Genomic DNA, 20431 nt, shown 5'->3' with positions numbered 1-20431 from the left:
CTGTCTGTCTGTCTCTGTATGTACGTCCCTCTCTCTATGTCTCTCTATGTCTATCTGTCTGTCTGTCTCTGCTCTCTGTGTCTGTTTATGTCTCTGTCTGTCTCTGGCTTTCTCCTCTTCTCTCTCTGTCTCTTTCTCCGAGTGTGTCTGTCTGTTTGTCTCTGTGTCTGTGTCTCTATCTGTCTCTCTCTGTATGTATGTCCCGCTCTTTGTCTCTCTGTGTCTGTCTCTGCTCTCTGTGTCAGTTTATGTCTTTGTATGCGTCTCTTTGTCTTTCTCCTCTTCTCTCTCTGTCTCTTTCTCTCTGTGTGTCTGTCTGTTTCTGTGTCTTTCTGTGTCTCTGTCTATCTGTCTCTTTCTGTCTCTGTCTTTCTCTGTATCTCTCTGTCTCTGTCTGCAGAAGTGAGTGTGTTTGTGGAAGCCAGAGGACAACCAGTGGTTCCTCAGGCACTGTCCACCTTGTTTGCTCTTGCGATAAGGTCCCTCACTGACTGAGGCTGTATTCTAAAAGCCCAGGAATCTGTCTGTTTCCAAGTCCCCAGTGCCGAGATCAGCACATTCCACCTAATCCCCACTTTTATCTTATGCAGATTCTGGGGATGGACTCAGGTTCTTGTAACAACAATACAAGGACCCAGGTGCCTGTGCCTGAAACAATTCCCAGACTCGGAAGTCTAGTTATTTTGTGTGACCTAGTCTCAATGAGCCTTTCCTTAGTTTGAATATGTAGATAACAAGAGTACCTGCACAGAGTTCTGAGGGTTAAATGATATAATATTTTAACGTTGTACTAAGCACAAGTGCTAGGACATGTCAGCTGCGTCTGAGTAGCAAGATCCTTAGAGATATGGCTTTAGGGAAAAGGTCTCCCATGAGCCGAGGTCAGCTTGTTTGATACAAGCTTTGTTAGGTAAATACAGGGAGGTTTCTAAAATCTGCAGAAAGAGAGGGAGATATAGATAGATAGATACATAGATAGATAGATAGATAGATAGATAGATAGATAGATGGATGGCAGACACATGATAGATAGGTGACAGGTAGATGATAGATGGATGGAGGGAGGGATAGAGGGATGGAGGAAATGTTTCTGAAACTGTGAACATACTATAGTTAGAGATCACTCTATGTTCTATATCCACCTCTAAGCTCTAGGTATTTGACATCGCAATGCTGGGGGAGAGATATTTTCTTTCTGGAAGAGTCAGGTCTGGCTAAGTCTAAAAAGGGTAATCACCAGCATGCAAGTGTGGGTGCTTTTTCCTGGCATGGGGACCACAGACATAGTTTCCTCACTATTAACCCAACCACCCAACACAAATGGGGAGGGCTGGATATTGTTGGGAACCAAATAACTCACATGGAATGCTAGTGGAAAACCAACTAGTGGTCTTTCACTACTGGTGACTCAGTGCTGAAGAAACCAGGCAACCTCCCAGATCCTCTTTGGATTTGAATTACATCCCCCTCCAAAGACCAGGAAACTCAGGCTCCAGGAAATAAGCCTCAGGTTACGCAGCACATACCAGGCAGCCACAATAGAACTTAAGAGTTGCCTACTGAGCTCCTTAAACTGTCTTATTCACTCACTTGATGAACCATCCATCCATCCATCCATCCACTCATCCATCCATCCATCCATCCATCCATCCATCCATCCACTCACCCATCCATCCATCCATCCATCCATCCATCCATCCATCCACCCACCCACCCATCCACTTACCTGATATTTTATGAACACCTATACTGGACAAGTGGTATTTTAGGTCCTGGAACAAACACACCTTCACCTGTCTATGAATGTTCTCTGGCTATTGCATCTAGTCATCATAACTTTGGTGGATCAAAACAACAGATTCTTTCACAGCTTGAATCTAAGAATCTGAAAGACATGTCAGCAATGCTAAACTCCTTTTGGGACTCTGGGTGAGTGTTCATTTTTTTTTTCCGTTTCTCCAGCTTCTGGTGACCATGATTGTCATCTTGGACATCTCAATCCAGTCTTTGCCTTCATGAACACTTCCTCTGTTTGTGTATAATCATCCTTTTACAAGGACACTTGGCACTGGATTTGGGGACCATCTTGATAGTCTACAATGAGCTTTCATTTCAACTTAACTAAATCAAAAGTTATTTTTGATTTAATTACTTAAATGACTCCCTCCACCCCCACCCCCACAGAGCAGGATGCAAGTCCCAGGACCCTGGGGTTAAAATATGGAGCCCTTACTCAACCCAAACAATCTTTAAGAAGTTTAGGATCTAATGAGGCTATTGGCGAACAAATCAATAAACAAGACTGTAACAAGTTGTGTTGGAAAGTAAAATGGGCCTCCGGGAAAAGATGCACCCACGATCTCCTTTGGTTGGCAGCGTAGAGCATGACCTAGAGAAGAAGAAGAGCCAATTGGCTGTCTCCAGCAGAGCTGAGTTCTTCTGGTGTACCTGCTCATTAAATTATAGCCTTGTCAGTATGTAATACTTCCAATGAGAGGAGCACAGTGTTCCTTACCAGGAGATTGGAGAAGACGTATTTCTCATGTATGTAGATGAAATAGCTTTGCTATCACAAAGTGAAAATTGTCTTAATAGAACATGGCCATCATGGCTGCCAAAGAAAGGGGTCGTGGCTCAAATAAATGTAATACATAAATGTATAAATCCAGGCTTGTAGCTTTTGGCTGGCTCCTCCTATCTTTTAATGGGTTTAGAGCTAATAGCAGTACAGAATGTTACCTAATGGGGGTATCTGGTTGTTTCATTTTGTAATGAGTTTAACCTGGAGAGGCCACTGATACATTAGGCAGTTGATGATTGCATTATTGATGTTTTTCATTTGATTATAATCGATTTAAATTTTTCCCAGCCCCTACATCTGCAGCCACACCCATGGCATATTGATTGATTAATTACCCATGGCTCATTACAGCAGACCTGAAAGTATAGTCTGAGAAGAATATAGCTGGCCTGGGGACCTTTGGTTTTTCTATGGACAGAGGTCAGTGGCTTTGAGTTCACTTGCCTGTTTAACTCCACTACCCCTACACAGAACCATTTCTTCCTACGTTCCACTTTAGCTGATTACCAATTCTGTTTTGCACTGAACGACAACCTTGAAAAGCTGCAGTCCAGGCGCTGTTGGATTTTTATCTTTAATTCAGCTGTCACTCAACTGTCGATCAGAAGCTCTATTGAAAAGATAAGGCTTTGGAGGACAGTCCAAAGAATGTCTGGTGCCCACTTCCCTGGAGCCTCAAGACTTTACTTTCTTTCCATCCATGAGACAATGGCTTGAGTCCCAGGACCCATTCGTGGGTCTGGGTGAGCATAATTCCACAAGATTTATGCTGAGGGCGGATCCCCTAAGGATGTGGAGGAGGATGCCAGTTCTTATGCAACACTATGACTTGTGGTGGTGGTGGCAGTGATGGTGGTGTCAGTGGCAGTGGTGGTGATAGTGATGGGGGTGGGGTGAAGACAGGAGAGAGCTGGGGATGACATTCTTTTGCTGAGTCACCTCGAGGAATCAGTGTGCTTTCGTGGGCCTCTGTCTTACAGACATGGCTGGTGGTTCCTAAGCAGAGCCGACTCTGCTTTCTTGGCAAACAAAGATGGTGAGAAACTCCTTATACCCAGATTCACTGATCTCGAATCTCATTTTCTCTTTGACCTAATTCTCAACTCTTTATATTTCATATTGCAACAATCATGATTATTTTATGACATATCTGAAAGCTTATCTAATAGATAATATTTGATTCTGTTTTATCTGAAAGCTTTCAAAAACCCTTTAAATTGGCGACTACATGGAGTTTGTATTTGTAATGAAACACGTCCCAGGCTGAATGATGGTTTCCTAAATACATATCTGGCCCGCTCCCCCTGAGCTTGTAAACAGGTTTTCACTTGGAAAAAGACTCTTTGTGGAGGAAGATAAGTTAAGGTTCTTGAGAAGAGATTATCTTGGATTATGTAGATGGGTCGTGAATTTAATGACGAGTGTCTTGGAAGGGAAAGATAGACAGAAGAGGAGACGACAGTACACAGAAACAGAAGAGGAGACATGTCCACATAGACAGAGAGGAGACAGGAACACAGAAACAGAAGAGGAGACATGTCCACATAGACAGAGAGGAGACAGGAACACAGAAACAGAAGAGGAGACATGTCCACATAGACAGAGAGGAGACAGGAACACAGAAACAGATGAGGAGACATGTCCACATAGACAGAGAGGAGACAGGAACACAGAAACAGATGAGGAGACATGTCCACATAGACAGGAGAGGAGACAGGAACACAGAAACAGAAGAGGAGACATGTCCACATAGACAGAGAGGAGACAGGAACACAGGCACAGAGGGGAGACATGTCCACATAGATAGAAGATGAGTCAGGCACACATAAGGATAGAAGAGATGTGGCCATAAAGCCCATTGTAGGGTGATGGCCAGAGCACAGGTGATGCCATCAGCTCCTAGAAGCTGAAAGAGGCAAGACTCAAGTCTCCCTGGAGCTGCTGGAGGGAAGCTTCTGGCTGGCTCCCAGGCTCCATCACTCCAGAGCTGCAGGGTGGCAGAGGGGTGCTGTCTAAAGGCACCGTGGATGGTGCAGATGATGTAGTGAGTTACGTCAGTCTTCCTAACAAATACAACACTTGAGTTCTGCGTGCTTGGGAATTGCAGAGTGACCCCACGGCTTCCAGCTGGCTAGAAGTGTGACATCTTGGGCACCTAGTTGGGACTAGGTAGATCATGAAGCTTCTCCTTAGAGGGCTTTGGGCTAGGGAGGCAGAACCCTTTGTAGGTATTTTTGTTTTCGGATATCGAACTGTACTAGGAGACCCATCCATTGTTTCTCACTACAGCCTTGTACATTATTATACATTAAAGTAACATTGTGATTATAACTGTAATCACAGGACTTGCTTTGGTGTCTTGGAGGTGTCCTGAGACTATTTATTTATTTATTTATTTATTTATTTATCTAATGGTGTGATGATTAATAACATTATGGCCTAGACTCACCCAAGAAAATAACTTCTGAGGTAGTTTTTAGATTAGGTTAATCAAGGTGGAAAGACCCAGCTTCAATGTAGGTGACAGCACTCCCTGGGTTGGGTGGTTCCGACAGAATAAAGTTAAGAGACAGAGCCAAGAGTTCTGCATCCGGGTCAGGGGGCAACAGGAAGAAAATGTGAGCTATTAGGTCTGGTTTGAGCCTCTGAGACCTCACCTCAAAGCTCACCCACTGGTGACACCCCCAACAAGGCCACACATCCTAATAGTACCACTCCCCATGGACCCATGGGGGCCATTTTTATTCCCATAGGCCCTATGCAGAGACAACTGAAGCTGTAGGGGCAGCCTGGGTCAGTGGGGCAGCTGCTCATAAGAAACTGTGAATTGGCTGACAGCTTTAGAAGGGGCTGTTCAGGCCGGTCTTGCTGGCTCTATAAACGAATGCTTTGTTTGCTTGTTTGAGACTTTTCTTCTTTTTAGCTGTGTAGCGCAAGTTCTCCTTGAACTTGTGATTCTCCTGCCTCAGACGACTGAGTGCGTAGGCTACATGCATGTGTATCATGTTCAGCTTCAGACTAGTCTGTTCAGTAGGGAACTACTTACATAAATGGCTCTACATGTTCATGGCTTTAATTCTGACAATTATTATAGGTTGGATGCCCCTAACTGAAAGACCCGAAACCCAAAATGCTCAAAATCTGGAAATTTTTGAGTGTCGCTATGACTGTAGAACAGAAACTTTTGTAACTGATGTCATACAACACAACATGGCCAAACCAGGAGTTCTAATCATATGGCATAAAATTACCTTTAGGCTATGTGTACAGGTCACAGGTGTAACAAAACCACCTATTGTGTATGGACACGGGCCCATCCCCTACATTTCCCATTATGTGTATATAAAATTCCCCACTCTTCAAATGTCCGAAACCCAAAATATTTTCAGCCTTGAGCATTTGGAGTTAGTTAGGTATTCTCAGCCCAAATCACCAGTGCCCAACAGAGAAATGGAAAGACAATAGTCTTTGGAAATTCTGTTATAGAACACAAACTCTTCATAAACCTCATAAGGAGAAACAAATCTTTGTTATTGTTTCATTTTTTCCAAAGTAATAGTTTTTTATATACATCCCAATTGCATCTTTTCCCCTTTCTTCCCAGTTCCTCCCTCCACATTGTTTCTAAATATTATATTTGTTATAAAGAGAAGAGGTGTGGTATGCGTAACCCATCCAACCACAGCATCTGTTAGTCTTAGATACATTATTATTTTAGATTTCATTTTTAAAATATTTTTATGTGTTTGAACATTTGCCTATATGTATTTATGTGCACTAGGTGAGTGTCTGGTTTCCTTGGAGGATTCCCTAGAACTGGAGTTACAGATGGTTGTAAGTCACCATGTAGGTGCTGGGAGTTGAGCCCTGGTCCTCTGGAAAAGCAACCAGTGCACATAAATACTGAGCTCCAACCAGAGGATTAGGATTCTAATAAAAGAAACACAAAGAGCCAGTTTTGAGTTTCTGACGTCAAAGAAGGGGCATCTAGAAGGAGCAAGGCTTTCAGTCTACCCATATAAACAGATTGAGGGAGCAAGGGGAGAGGAGTTATTTTACCTCATGGAAGGATTGAGGCTATCTCATCTAGGAGACAGGGAGGCTGAGGAGGTTCAAAGAAGGGAAGCAAGAGACCTCTGGTTCTTGTTGGTCTGTGGAAAGGATGAATGCAGGCAAGCTCTGGAGAGCAGGACTAGGGGCAGGAAGGGCCGAGACAGGCAGGGGTGCTGTGGTGAGAGTCAGGCCAAAGGCTGTTTCTACCAGGAGTTGCTAGCCCTCTTCTCTCAAGTTTGGCTTTCTTGAGCCTCTGTTTCCCGGTCCTGCTTGAGCTACCTTGAATTGAAGGAGTACTTTGCAAGTATAATGAACTATTTCCTAAGAGGGTGAGCATATGCTCAGAATACAAATTTGCATAATTTAAAGGAAATGTGGATCCTACCTGAACTCAGTGGGATACAGGTGACCCCCAGTTAAAAATCCCTTGCAATGAAACTTTCGTTAATATAAGAGGTTAGATTTGATTACAGAATTGGGGTCACTCAGTCTGATTCTTTACTGAGTGCTCAGGGGAGCCCAGGATATGGAAATAAGCATCACTGGCGATGCTTAATTCTTCTCAGGGTAAGAAAGACCATGAACTGAGCTGTGAGAACCTACAGGACCTGGGACTTTTCTGCTGTTAAAGAAAAAAGGACCAGAAAGCTACATATGCCCCTCTCAACTGCTGAAACTGAGACCCTGCCCCCAACCCCGGGACATGTGACTAGTTCAGCTGGGAGAGATGATCTATCCCTTTGTGTAGATTTTATTTTAGTTAGCATCATCAAAAATGTTTACCTATGACCCAAATGCTGCTGATTGAAACAAGCTTATTGTCTGAGAACTGTGCTTAGCAGATAAACAGCTGTGCTTTTCCTTGATGTGTATCTTGGGCTTAGTCCTGGAGTGTGTGCTAGGCAAGGGGGATCCAGCTTGGGTTTGAGCCCCAGTATGGTAAAATAAATCGAGGCCACCATGCTTTTTATGAGTTTTCCAGTTTTTAGGTATATGCTTCTATGTTGTCGTTGTCATCGTCGTTGTGCGTGCGCACATGCGTATGTGTGTGTGTGTGTGTGTGTATGAGAAAGAGACAGATAGATGCACACACACACTCACACACACACACACACACACACACACACACACACACACACACACACATGCATGCACATGTGCAAACATGTATATGAATGCAGATGCCAGAAGTCAACACTAGGTGTGTTCTTCAATTGCTTTCCTTGTTTTTTTCTTAAGACGGTTCTCTGACTGAACCTGGATCTCACCCATTTGCGCAGACTGGCCAGCCAGCAAGTCCCAGGGAGTCCCCCTTGTCTCTGCCTCCTGGCCCAGGCGTGCATCACTGGGCCAGACTGTTCATTGTTTGTGCAGAGGGTGCACTCCCTTCCTAGGCATCTGCCCGGCCCCTTTGTCAGCATTTCTGTATTTTGCTGTGTTTATTACAGGCCCAGGGCTTCTTGGGAACCGCAGTTCCTCACTGCTCTGTTTCCTGTGGTTCCACAAATTTATTATCTGGCTTATTACTAGTGAATCCAATAAAACAGGCCCTTGCTGGGACTCTGCTTGGTCTTTTGTTGCCCCAGCCAAATTGTCCTGGCTGCCCCCAGGGCTTGGCCCCTAAAGCCAGGCTCCACGGGTGGAAAGTCTTGGACACTGGCCTCTCCACGAAGCCCTCAAACTCAGTTCTGGCCCTATTTCGCACTTTCAGCCATGGGACCTTGTGCCAAGTGACGGCCCAAACAGAGCTAAGTGTTTTTTCCATACTGTGGTTTTCACTGGGCACATACATGAGTGCCTGCCCATAATAACAGGTAGTAATTTGTGCCCAGTAACTTCTGCTCCACTAAAGCCACAGCTGTTTAGAATGGTATCCCCACTGGGCTTCAAGCCATACGCAGGCATACTTCAGCAGAATCCGCAGCTTCTCATCAGCTTCCAACTTAATGAATAATCATAAGAAAAATATAGGTGGCACCTGCCAAGAGGCAGGGCAGGGCAGGGACGTCCTTGGCCAAGTCACAGCCCCTGTGTTTCCCATTTTTATTTCATGCAAGGCTTCTTGGCTGCTCTTCCTAAGAAAGCATAAGATGCTAAAGAAATTCCTTCATCTTAGCAAATGACACCTTCTCAACTTTCCTCTCCACTCCGTCTCAGGTCTGAACTTGATTTCCTTCAGGCTCCTACCATGGGAAGTGAACCCAGATCCGAACCTCACATTGGCTCACTGGGGTGGTTTTGCTTTAGACTTTTCTAGGAGTCAGCAAAGTCACAGGTGGGAGTGACTTCACAGTTGGGATTATTTTATCCAAAGCCTTTTCGGGAGGAGATGATTAGCTACTACCGATAGCCTTAAGTCCTGATGTCATCTGTTCACAATTACGCATTCCATAGATATTTACTTGGGATCTACCCCATGGCCAACCTCGAAACAGATGTATGGGGGTGGTGGTTGGTGATTGGGTATAAGCTTTCAATGCCAAGAGCAAGCGGCCATTCATCTTCTGGCCTCACTCCAAGCATCATGAAGTGATGGCTGGGCATAGCAGATGATCATGCAAAACCTTGTGGCATATGTGGGCAGAAGGGACACAGCCACAGAAGAACCAGTGAGGGTGTTGTTAGAGAAGACATTCCCCTTGAAGAGTCCAGGCAATGGCCTCTGGACATCAAAGGGTAGTGGGCAGGGGTGGGGCTAGGGAGCTGGCAGTTACAGATGTGATTCTGGAGCCAACTCTGAGGACAAAGCCTGGTATGGTTAGCCATGTGCCTGATCTGGGCAGTTTTGCCTAATATTCTCTCTCATCCTGTTTCCTCTACTCACTAGACCAAACAGCAGCATGGTGTTCACTTCTTATTGCTGTCCTTGGAACCATCACAAACCCAACAGTTTAAACACCTCCCCTCCCTACTCTGCTCCCAGTTCTGGAGGGCAGAGGCCAGGCTCTCAGTGGATACGTGACCTGCATGAGCTGAAGTTAAGGTCCTGATTGATCTGAATTCTTGTTTGGAGGCTCTGGCGAGTGCGGAGTTGGGGTATAACCTCTATAGCCAGGCCCATTCCTGTTGGGAGCAGGATTAGTTTCCTGGTGCTGTAGGACCTAAATTTCTATCTTCTTGCTGCAGATCAGCAGGAGCCAACCTGGACTCTTAAAGGTATTTTATATTCCCTGCCAAATGACCCTCATCCCCTTCAAGTCAGGAGTACTAATCAAACTTCCTGGTTTCCTCCTTGTCCATAAACTCAGAGGATCATGAGTTAGGGATATATGTTCTCACATCAGACCTGCCAGAGAGTTCCCCTGTCCTGGGACATCTGCAAAATATATTTACAGTGGATACACAATGGAATTGGACTGTTATTGGAATAGGTGTGTGCATGTGCACACGTGTGTGCGTGTGTATGCGTGTGTGGTGTATGTGTGCTTGTGTGTGTGTGTGTGTGTGTGTGTGCATGCTGGAAATCTTGGGAAGCCATCTAGGAAATCTACTGACCTCATGCACCTACTTCTACAGAACCTTGAGGCCCTAGTAATCAAGTGGATGTGAAGTAACTGGCTTAAAGCTAGCATGCTTCAGGTAGGAGGATTTACAAAAGAAAAACCAGCCTCTTCAGTTTCCAGGATCACTGAGAAAATGGTTGAGGTGAGAGAAGATGGCCAGGGACTGGAAACAATGGCATGGCTTCTGGCTCTTGACCAAGGGTCTTCATTTTAATCTGTTTAGAAGCAGGATGCATCACCCTCCTTGGATGACCACCACTGATACTTCTCCTGATTTAGCTCTTTGTTGAGGCGGTGAGTCAGGGTGCAAAGAGAGAGAGGAGCCTGAACTGGCTTCCTGGACTAACTCACCCAGAAACCATCTGCCTGTGGCTTCTGATCCTGAGCAGAATAGAGCAGTCCCAGGTCTCAGAAACCACCAAGATAATAGCTTTCCCCAAACCAGCCCAGCCAGGCTCTAATTAAGATGGAAATGAATGGTCGTTCCAGTTGCTCGCCACACATAGGCCTGGCTGGGGAGCATTCCCACCTTCCCGGTGGCCATTTCTCTCTCAGCCTAGCACTGCTGGAAGAGTACTCAAATGCTAAGGTCCTGCTGACTGGGAGGGAGGGCCACCATCTGTGAGTGTGAGTGTGGACTTCTCTTCACCCTGGAGGCTGAACTGCTCTTGAGACATGGATGATGCAAATAGTCTGGAGTAGTCATGAGGTAAGCCAGAAAGACCCACAGAGACACTGTGTGTGTGTGTGGGGGGGGGAGGAGACAGAAGAACAAAGGGGGTGCATTGCTCACCGCACAGCGCCATGGGAGGAGAGCACTAATCTTTTGAGATTCCTGGGCTAGACAGTTCTTATTTCCAACAGAACTCTTTCTCTCCTCTCCTGGCCTTTTCTCCCAATTTTCCTCTTATCTGCCTTGTTTCTGGATCTCCTCAGAGCTTCCCCCAGAAAAAAAAACTTCAGCCAACGTACTCCTCTTGAACAACTGTCATTTTTGAAAAGCTGCCCAGTCTCTTTGCTGTGACTTCTAAAGAGAGACTTTGGGCCAGGGTTCCTTTCTGTGACGATGACGAGGAGGTAGGAGAGGGGAAATGGTAGAAGCTTGAGATGGAGAGACAACAAGCATCCACACACGTTTCTGAAAGACCCTGGATCTGGGATTGCTGGCCAGTACCACGTTCCTGACATGCAAGGAAGATAAGCAGAGAGCAGAGAGTAGAGAACTCAAGGAAGACTGGAAAGAGAGCAGAGAGCGGAGAACTCATACTTGTATCCACTCCTGCTGCTGGAGTCGCTATACAAAAGAGGCATGACCCTATTCGACCTTGACCACCAAGACCAGAGGATTATAGAAGAGCTGACCAAAGCTATGTGGGCGAAAGGCCAGGACAAGCTTTCCAGTTTTGACATGTTCGTCCAAGAACAGATGTCTGGCTGGGACGGCTGCGGACCACAGAAGAAGTTTCAAGATCAGAGTGCCAGCATAGCTCCCAATGTGAGCAGTGACCTGGGACCCAGGTAAGCCTCACTCCCTCTCACCATCGCTGGCTAAGGACTAACATCAAAGGCTGTACAGTCCTGCCTCGTTAGCTTACGGCCGGAAAGAGTGATGCTGACATTTCCCTGTCCCCCTGCCTTTTTGATATGCCACACAGGTGCCAGGGGTGTCGTCAAGGTTGATGGAGCCTGGCACTGGCTTGCTCGCCGTGATCAGCAGCTGACAGCCTGACAGTGACACTTCCCCTGATTACAGTTTAAACTTGGACTGCACCATTCTTGGTTGCATTTGGAATGAGAGAGAGAGGCAGGCAGTAAGTCAAGGAAGGACTGTCGTATAAGGAGGTTTACCCAGTCCACTCTTCAGGATCAGAGGACACATAGTCAGCCTCCTCAACACACAGCATGGCTTCTACATTTCAACTTAACTAAAACACTGACATCCAGTGAACTGACGTCGGATGAGAATGGAAACGTTCAGGGCAGGGCACAAACTCCGTCTGGTACTGTGTGAAATCCAAAAGGAATGTTGAGGGGCGGGGAGTAGAAGGTGCCATTACATGGCCCCTATTGGAAGTTAGCTCCAGTTGTCATTTCTCAGTGTGGTAGCCAAAAAAATAAAATAATAAAATTAAAATCACTCAGACTGGAAACATTCCCTTCCAGGCAAGGAAAGAAGAAAGCTGATTTGGCTATGCCTCTCCTAATGTGGTAGACGGTTTGCTGATAGGTTTGTTTTTAGATAGCAATTAATGTTAGGTAATTATTGTCAGGAAAGCACCACTTAAATATCACTAGCTTTTAAATGCTAGCAGGGTCGTGGCTACAAGCAAGGACTTGTCTGTGCAAGATGCAAACAATTGCCTAGACCATTCATTATTTCTCCATTCTAAATATCTGCTTGGGGGGATCTGGGTGCTTCCTTGCTCCAGAGCCAAGACTCTCAGGGTCCATGAGCACACACACAGATCCTCATAGTCATCTAGGATACATGCTTCAATTCAGTAAGGAATGGCACGATCACAGCAGACATTTTCATAAGAGGCAATCCATACCAGTCAACAAGTCTTTTGGGTTCCATGTATTTGGAGACAGGCTCTCACATAGCCCTGGTCTCAGACTCAGCAAGTAGATGGGGATGACCTTGGATTTCTGTTCTTCTTCCTTCTACTTCCTGGGGGGGGGGGTCAGGATTACAGATGTGCACCTGGTTTATGGGGTTCTGCCAACTTAACCAGGGCTTCGTGAATGCCAGGTGAGCCCTCTACCAACTGAGCCATACTCTCGGCGGGTTGCATGTTTTAACACTGGTGTAACGGTAACCCATTTCCTTGTTGACATCACCCTGTTGGTGCTTACAGGACCCTTCAGGTGGAGGGAATGTGTTTTCTGTCTCAAAGGTCAAGGTTTGGCACTATTACATACAGCTTCAACTTTCATGTCACCCATAGACTTTGCCTGGGAAACTGCTTCTTTTAGTGATATACTAAATACAAATAGAAAGGTCCCCAGTCCCCCACGGATCCCTTGTTAAATGACCATCACTTCTGGGAAGTAAATTGTGTGTGTGTGTGTGTACACATTGTTAGAAGCAAGTTTAAAATCAATTACTCAGCTTGGTGAGGAATATTTTTGCCTTGCTCCCGAAATATTTCCCTGGAATCTCCTCCAGGGTCCAAGTAACACAGGGAAATTTAAGGCGACAGAACTGAGACTAGGCAGACATATATCTACGTTTACAATAGCAAGCAACTTTGCCCATAGCCTGCAGTTCTGTGGGTAATTTTTCTAAGGGCAAATTTCCTAGTTCACTGATTCATAATGCTCCCACATTATTGATGAAATTAAGGTAATATTGAAAGTGACAGCACTTGAGAAGCCATCTTAAGCTGCCTTTTTATTGCATGCAATTAGCAATAGGCTTGAGAGCCGCTTTCTAATATAAAATCACCAGCCATGGAGGCTGCAGATGAAATTCACTGTAGTGATTTCAGCCAATAAGTTTCAACTTCTTACTCTTCATTTGCAGAAGTTCTCCTCCCCGCCTCATGCCCCTTCCCCCTCAAGCTTTAGTCCCACCGATTAACGAGAAAACAGTTAAACTGGGCTAGCAACAGAGTTTCAACGGAGATTTATGGCCTTTCATCTTCCCGAGGGACTCTAAAACCGCCCCTGACACCTCATCCTGAAATCTCTGTTAACAGATGAGTGTGGCATGAACAGGGAACCAGGGGTTCAAGTGACAGACAAGCTCTGGACATTGAAAGAGTCCTTAATTCATATGAAGGCTTTCTGCTCTAGGCTGGGGCCCTCCCAGCAACCGCTACCTCGCCACCTCCAACACGCTCTTGTCAAAACACTTAAATTTATCCTAGATATTCTCTCCAGCGTACTTTTGTCAAAACACTCTTAGACTTATCCTAAATACTTTAGTATTTACAAAATTCTTGGGCCTCTAGCCTCTACCTCTTTCTCTCCAGAAGCCTCAGCTCAAACCATCATCATAATAAAAGATATTAAACTGTCTTCAGTTTGGAGCATTGCTCAAAAGCAAACAAACAAAACCAAAAAAACCCCTGACAGGACCTGTTTAATGAGCAACAGGGATTGGCCCTATCAGAGAGCTGAGAGTTTGACTGCTGCTCCAGCTGACCTCTGTGGTCTCCAACCCTGAGCAGAGGGACAGGGGACAGGGGAAAAAAAAACCCTGGGTCCCTGGGATATGGCAGTCAGTTCTGACCAAAGAGCAGCGGGGAGCCCTGCCAGCCCTGCTCTCTGTTTGCAAAGTTCATTCTGGAATACAGCAGTCCCACAGCAGCTGCCCACCGCAGGACAGACAGAAAGGGGCCCCGAGAAAGCATTGGGACCAGGAAAGTGACTGGCTAGGGAATGCAGGAACTCAAGGGGAGTGGCTCGGAGCATTTCTTTGCTGTTGCTCTGAAATTGTTTCTCATCTTAAGGTCTAAGGTCTGCTACAGCTGCCACTGCTGGTGGTGGTGTCCAGATGGGGATAGAAGCCCAGTGCCTGACTGTGACGGCAGCGTGAAGCTCCCACGGACCAGGGTGGGAGTGGACATGGATAACCAGGGCCTGGAGGGTCATGCCAGAGAACCCGGCCCCTGGGGTCCCTTGGCAGGGTCCTCACCTGTTCCATCGGGCCACCTTCCTCCGATAATACCGCAGCGTCTCCTGGCTGGCCAGGAGCCAGTCTTCGGGTCCCAGGAGAGGTGGATCCTCCAGGACTTGGTAGAGCGAGTGGGCGAAGAGGGCCTGCAGCTTAGAGCGCGGGGCAGGGTGGACGCGGCTGGGATGCTCAACCCGGTGCAAGGCTCCTGAAAAGTTGTGCGAGGCGGTGCCAGGGTCCCGGGAGGCTGCGGCTGAGTGGAGAGACGCGGAGGGGGCGCGGCCCGAGCACGGGCAGCCTGAGGGGCGCTCGCTGGGCCGGAGCTGGCGCTGCACTTGCGGCCAGAGGTGGAAGTAGAGGTCGGCGGAGAAGAGCGCACCCAGGAGCAGCAGGGCCAGCAGGCGGTCCCTGCGCAGCCCGGGCATGGCCCAAGCGGACACCCGGGATAAACACTTGGGGTGCAGACGGAAGAAGCTTCTGGAGTCCGGCTGAGGCTGGAATGCTCACACAGGGGATTAGCTCCTCCTGGAAGGGTGTCTTCCCTGAACTTGGGGACTGCGTGCAGGAAGCTCACAGTGTTGACAGCTTCGTCTTTTCTCGCTCAGTTGAGACGCGGGGTTGGGGTTCCCTGACTACCCGGTTGTTATTTGAGTCTCTTTGCCCTGTGACCCCTCCGCCAGGGACCGCTCAGGTGGAGAGGTCCCGCGGCAAGAGTGCTGGCTCGGGTGGCGGGCTAGGGGCGATCACTGGAAGGAGTGCAAAGGAGCTCTCGCCCCCTAGGAGGAGGCTGGAGAGACTGCGTAGCCCGAGGCGTCTCTTCCAAGGATGCTGTCGCTCCGCAGCTGCTGAGACAGCTCCAGCGGCTCCTCCTGCAGGCGGCAGGGACTCATGTGCCCCGGTTGGCAGGAGCGGAGGGAATGGAGAGTTGAGCAGGGACGCCTCCGGGCGGGTGAGCTCGTCTTTGCGCCTAGACTCCGAGAGGCAGAGGTAATGCCGAGCCTTCCCGCTGCCTGGCTTGGCCTGGCGCCGGCACCTCCGCCCACTCTTAGCTGGCACCTGCCTCTGGCGTAGCTTGCCAGCCAAACTCCCAATCCCTCTGCTGCCGGCTCTGCCCTTCCACCTTGTCAGCAATCCTCTCCTCCTCCTCGTCCCCTCCTCTTTGCCCAGGGCCTCCCACTTTCTCTGCTCAGGGCTCTTCATACTCATCCTGGTGAGCCCAAGCGAGGTGGGCTTGAGCCTTTTATTTCCATTTGTAGTTTTTAGGGGGGAGGGGGTGGAAAGACAATGCAAACCCTTAAAAGCCTTTCTTCTGTAAGCTTTGCCAGATGTGTGAATGGGGATTTGGATTTCATTTCTCAGCATACTTGCTTCAGGGCATAAACTGGATTTGTAGCAACCATGTGTCCAGCACGTAGTAGGCACTTGCTTGGAAGACACCCACGTGGTGCACAAAAATAGCTTGCCCTTTAAAAATAAGTGCCCCCTCCCCTTAACCTAGAACCTGGGTGATTTCCTGTTTGGATAGAGTTTGACTCCAAATCTGCCAGTACTTGGAAAAGAGGAAATGGCAGGGAGGGAGGGGCCTGGAATGACCCCACTCCGAACTCTTGAATGTAGCTTGGTGTGAAAGTAGTCCTCCCAAATGAATCACTGGAGGGCCCGCTCACTTAGGCCCTGTGAGGTCATTTACACTTCTCCACCCCGTGTTCCTTCCTTCTGAGGAGCAGGGGAGGGCAGCCCTGAAATCTTGGCTTTCTCTGTTTCATATTCTGGGAGTATAGTAAATGCGAGTCTGCCTGGAGAGGTGGCCCCACCCTGGAGAAGGTTCAGGAAAAGACATTTTTTTTTCCAGCTGTTGCCTGCCGGGGCAGCAAAGCGCCTATGTATGCTAATTTTATTGGTTAAGAAGCTCCAGGCTCTTGCTAGAGTCACCTTTCTGAGACACTGTAGCTTGTGGGTTAACATTGGAGTTTTCCCTGTAGTTGGTCAACTATTTCTTGTGGCATCTGCCTTCCCCTCATCTTAAGACAAAAGTGTGTGTGTGTGCGCGCGCGCGCGCATGTGTGTAAATGCGTTTGCATGTGCATGTGTGTGCATGCAGAGGCCAGAGGTCAGCCTTGAGTGTTATTCTTCAGGAGCCGCTGATCCACACTGGTGCTTGTAAGTCAGGTTCTTCCTCTGGGACCAGATTGGCTGCTCTGTGAACCCTAGAGACCATCCAGTCTCTGCCTCCCTACAGCTGGGATTCTAAACGTCTGCTGCCACACTAGCTTGGCTTTTATGTGGGTCCTGGAGATTAGTCTTGTGTTTGCCTAGCAAGAAGTTTACTAATTGAGTTATTGCCTAAGCATCCTGTAATGAATATTTACTCCATGAGCTCATCCTGAGGCTTAAAATGAGTTAAAGTATACACATTGCTCAGAATATCCCCAACTCATGCCAGATAACTGTGAGACACGTTTTGGCTATAATGATTGCTTCTGGTTTCTTGTGCAGCACTAGGTTAGGTTGGAGACGTTTTATGGTTTGAAACAAGCAAACAAACAAACAACAACAAGCCACAGGGGGAATAAAAACTGGAAATACAAAACATCAGGAAAAAGGACTAGATTCCTTAAGACTGAGTTCAACTCCGAAACTTCAAGACCCAGCATCCCCAGACAATTCACAGGAGCTGAATGTGGTCATAGCCTTCAAGAGACCTGTGGGGCTTTGACATTTTTTTTTTTTTATCTAGCATTACATTTTAACAGGTGGTCAGTTTCTGAGAGACTCTGCAGCTTCTGCTTTGTCTAATTAGGCATTACGGCCTATAGACTAAAAAGCCAGGTAATAAACGATGGTGCTGAATCTACGATAAGAAGCCATTTGCATGTTTCTAGACTGATAAAGATGCCATAAGCCTTATGACTTTGATTATCCCCAGCCAACGGGCTCAGGCCTCCTCCACAGATATTTTCATCTGGCTCCAGTATAGCAAATACTCTTTCTAACTTGCTTGAAGGTTATCTAAACATCCGTACCCTATAAAGGTCAAGGGCACAGAAGTCAGATATGAAGTGAATGTGTAATCAGGGGAAGAGAGGACGAGTGGTCACCCAGCTGCTCTTTTCAAGGTATTCTCCAAATCTCTTTCTTTTTCAGACACGAGCTCTCCTTCTCTGCTTTTCTTCGTCTGGGCTCCCAGGTTTCCTTAACTAGCCTCAGCTACGTATTTTCAATGAATGCTGAAGCTAATCCAAATGGTTTTCCATGACCTGCCGTTGGCTCGAGTCTCCCACTGGAAACCCATCTCCCCCTTTGCATCTGCTCTCCTCTTGGATGCATCCAGAGCTTCATACATCTGTAGACTCGCAGACACACTCCAGACTTGCCTCTGGGCTTCCAGTGTGGCTCCACTTCAGCGCTCACCCACGCTCATCACGATGGAACTCTAGCACACAGCTACAAGCAAGAGGACATCCTTGAGCTATGCCACAGCTCTTCACAGTCTGGCTCTAACTTCCTTTCCAGTCTCATTTCTAGATCTCTCCCCTCCCCCATCTTTACCCCATGATGCAATTCTTTAAGTGCTACAGGTTCCCAGAGACTCTCTTCAGCCAAATGCTCTACCTCGCCCTTTTACCCACCCGAGGAGCATCCATCTATCCGTTCTCTACTGAAGCGTTGGCCACGTGTCCCTTTCCCCCCATGCATGTCCTTGAGACCATTTAACTTAGTTCCATTAGCTTTCGTGTGCTACCCCATCCCCCAGCTCCTTGTATAGTTCCACGCTTCAACATTGCCCATGTTGTATGTAATCTATTGTTTGTGCGCGTTCAGTGTTGAAACGTGCCTCCCTTCTCAGACTTGCATGCTGAAACCTTAGCTTCTTCCAGAATCTCAGAGTGTGAACACATTTGGAAATGAGGTCGTTGCACATATAATGGAGACAACCTGGAGGAGAGAGGACCCTTGAGGGGAAGTTTGGATATAGAGTTGTGCACATCTTGACGGCACTAGGTGAAAATGTAGATAGAAATTAGGACAATTCAACTACAAGGCAAAGCTTGATGAAAAATGCCCTCAAACCTCACAGACTCAGCAAAGAGGCACAGAGCAGAAATCTCAGAGGAGACCAACCTTGCTCACCTCTGGAGCTTAGAGGTTCGGCCCCTAGAACCGTGAGCTAATACATTTCTGTAGTTTGTGCTACCTGCTTTGTAATGCTTTGTTATAGCCACCCTTGCAGGCTAAGGTGTGCATGTCCCCCTGACTGAGCACTCCTTCTGAGCACAGAGAAAGCAGACTACCTGTTAACAGACGCAGGTCTCTAATAGCCTTCCATTGGAGGGAATGCTTGCTGAGTGACGTATAGGCACACTGGAAATCTCCGCCATCACAGGGCCCAGAACACCGTGGGGGCTTAGCTATTGGTGGTGATAAAATGACATAATTTGGAAACCTGTAGGAGACACAGAAGAAATATCTGACACAGTTACTTCCTGCCTTCAAGCATCTTTTATGATCGTTAGAGAGATGGATCTATCTGTACCTGCAAGCCAATTAAGCAAACGAAGGAGGTGAGTCGTGGAACAGATTGGGGAATGTGTGCCCCTGAATACCTCGCCGCTGCAAATACAAAGGGCACCTGTGCTCCCCTTCTGGTCCTGTGAAAGAGCAAGCTCGCTCTTCCCAGAAGTTAACTCCTGGTGACACCGGAGCTCTTCATCTGGGAAGCTTGTGATCTATTTTTAGCACACACATGAGATTCACATAATGCTTAAAATGTAACTTATTATTCATTTGTGTAGTTGGTTTTTTATGCTAAGCTATAATTTCATGAGGACATGCATGTTTTCCCCCACCTCTTCATGGACCTCACAAAATATCATCTATAGTAAGGACTATGAATGAAAACTAATACTTTTTTTGTAGCATAAATGGTGTGTGTGTGTGTGTGTGTGTGTGTGTGTGTGGTGTCCAGGAGTGAACCTAGGTCCTCACATATGCTAAGCAAGCACAATAATATTGACTTATATTCCTAGCCCCGTTTTATATTTTATTATCAGAAGTGTCCTCTCAGTTGCCCAGGCTGGACCAGAACTCACTCTGTGGTCCAGTAGTCCCTGCTAGTCTCTTACCTCAGTCTGTGTAGTAGCTAGGACTATAAATTTGCACCACCTGGCCTACCTTTTTATTTTGAGTTTGAAACTCCAGAATTTTCTACCTAGAACTGAAACATAGTGCCTCAATATAGAACGAATGTCTCTCTTTAGTGCAGGCTGTGTCAGAATTACCTGGTGTGTTTATAAAAAGGAGAACTCCAGGCTGTGCCCTGGATTGAATGCATTAGAATGTTTGGAAGTGGGTTGGGGCTGGGGCCGAGGAGATGCTTCAGTGGAGAAAACACTTGAGGCTTGAATCGTGAGGCGCCTCATGGGGCTCCCCAGAGCCCACATAAAACAGCACCTCATGGGAAATGGAGACTGGAGGGTCTCTAGAAACTTACATTCCATCTAGACTGGGTTATGTAGCAGGAGTAATGAGGAACTCTGTCTCAAGCTTTGAGGTGAGGAGCGACATCTTAGGCTACCTTCTGAACTCCACATGCATGCTATGCTAGGTATGAGAATGCGTATTTTCTTCCTCCCCTTTTTTATTGGTTAGTTTATTTATTTAAATGTTATCTCC

At 47.0% G+C, this 20431-nt stretch overlaps 1 protein-coding gene across 2 annotated transcripts in view; it reads right to left on the bottom strand.

The window, feature by feature from the left end:
- Fam20a (FAM20A golgi associated secretory pathway pseudokinase) overlaps positions 1-15837 on the bottom strand; it is a 64570-nt gene extending 48733 nt beyond the window's left edge. For both annotated transcript variants that reach the window (XM_052194506.1, XM_052194504.1), the window contains exon 1: positions 14780-15837. In XM_052194506.1, the coding sequence (XP_052050466.1) occupies positions 14780-15183 (404 nt within the window). In that variant the 5' untranslated portion in view covers positions 15184-15837. The remainder of the gene's footprint in view (positions 1-14779) is intronic.
- Between the last annotated feature and the right edge of the window lie 4594 nt (positions 15838-20431).

This window comes from Apodemus sylvaticus, chromosome 10, assembly GCF_947179515.1.
Source record: "Apodemus sylvaticus chromosome 10, mApoSyl1.1, whole genome shotgun sequence".
NCBI classification, from domain to species: Eukaryota; Metazoa; Chordata; class Mammalia; order Rodentia; family Muridae; genus Apodemus; species Apodemus sylvaticus.
This window is presented reverse-complemented; position numbering and strand designations above follow the sequence as displayed.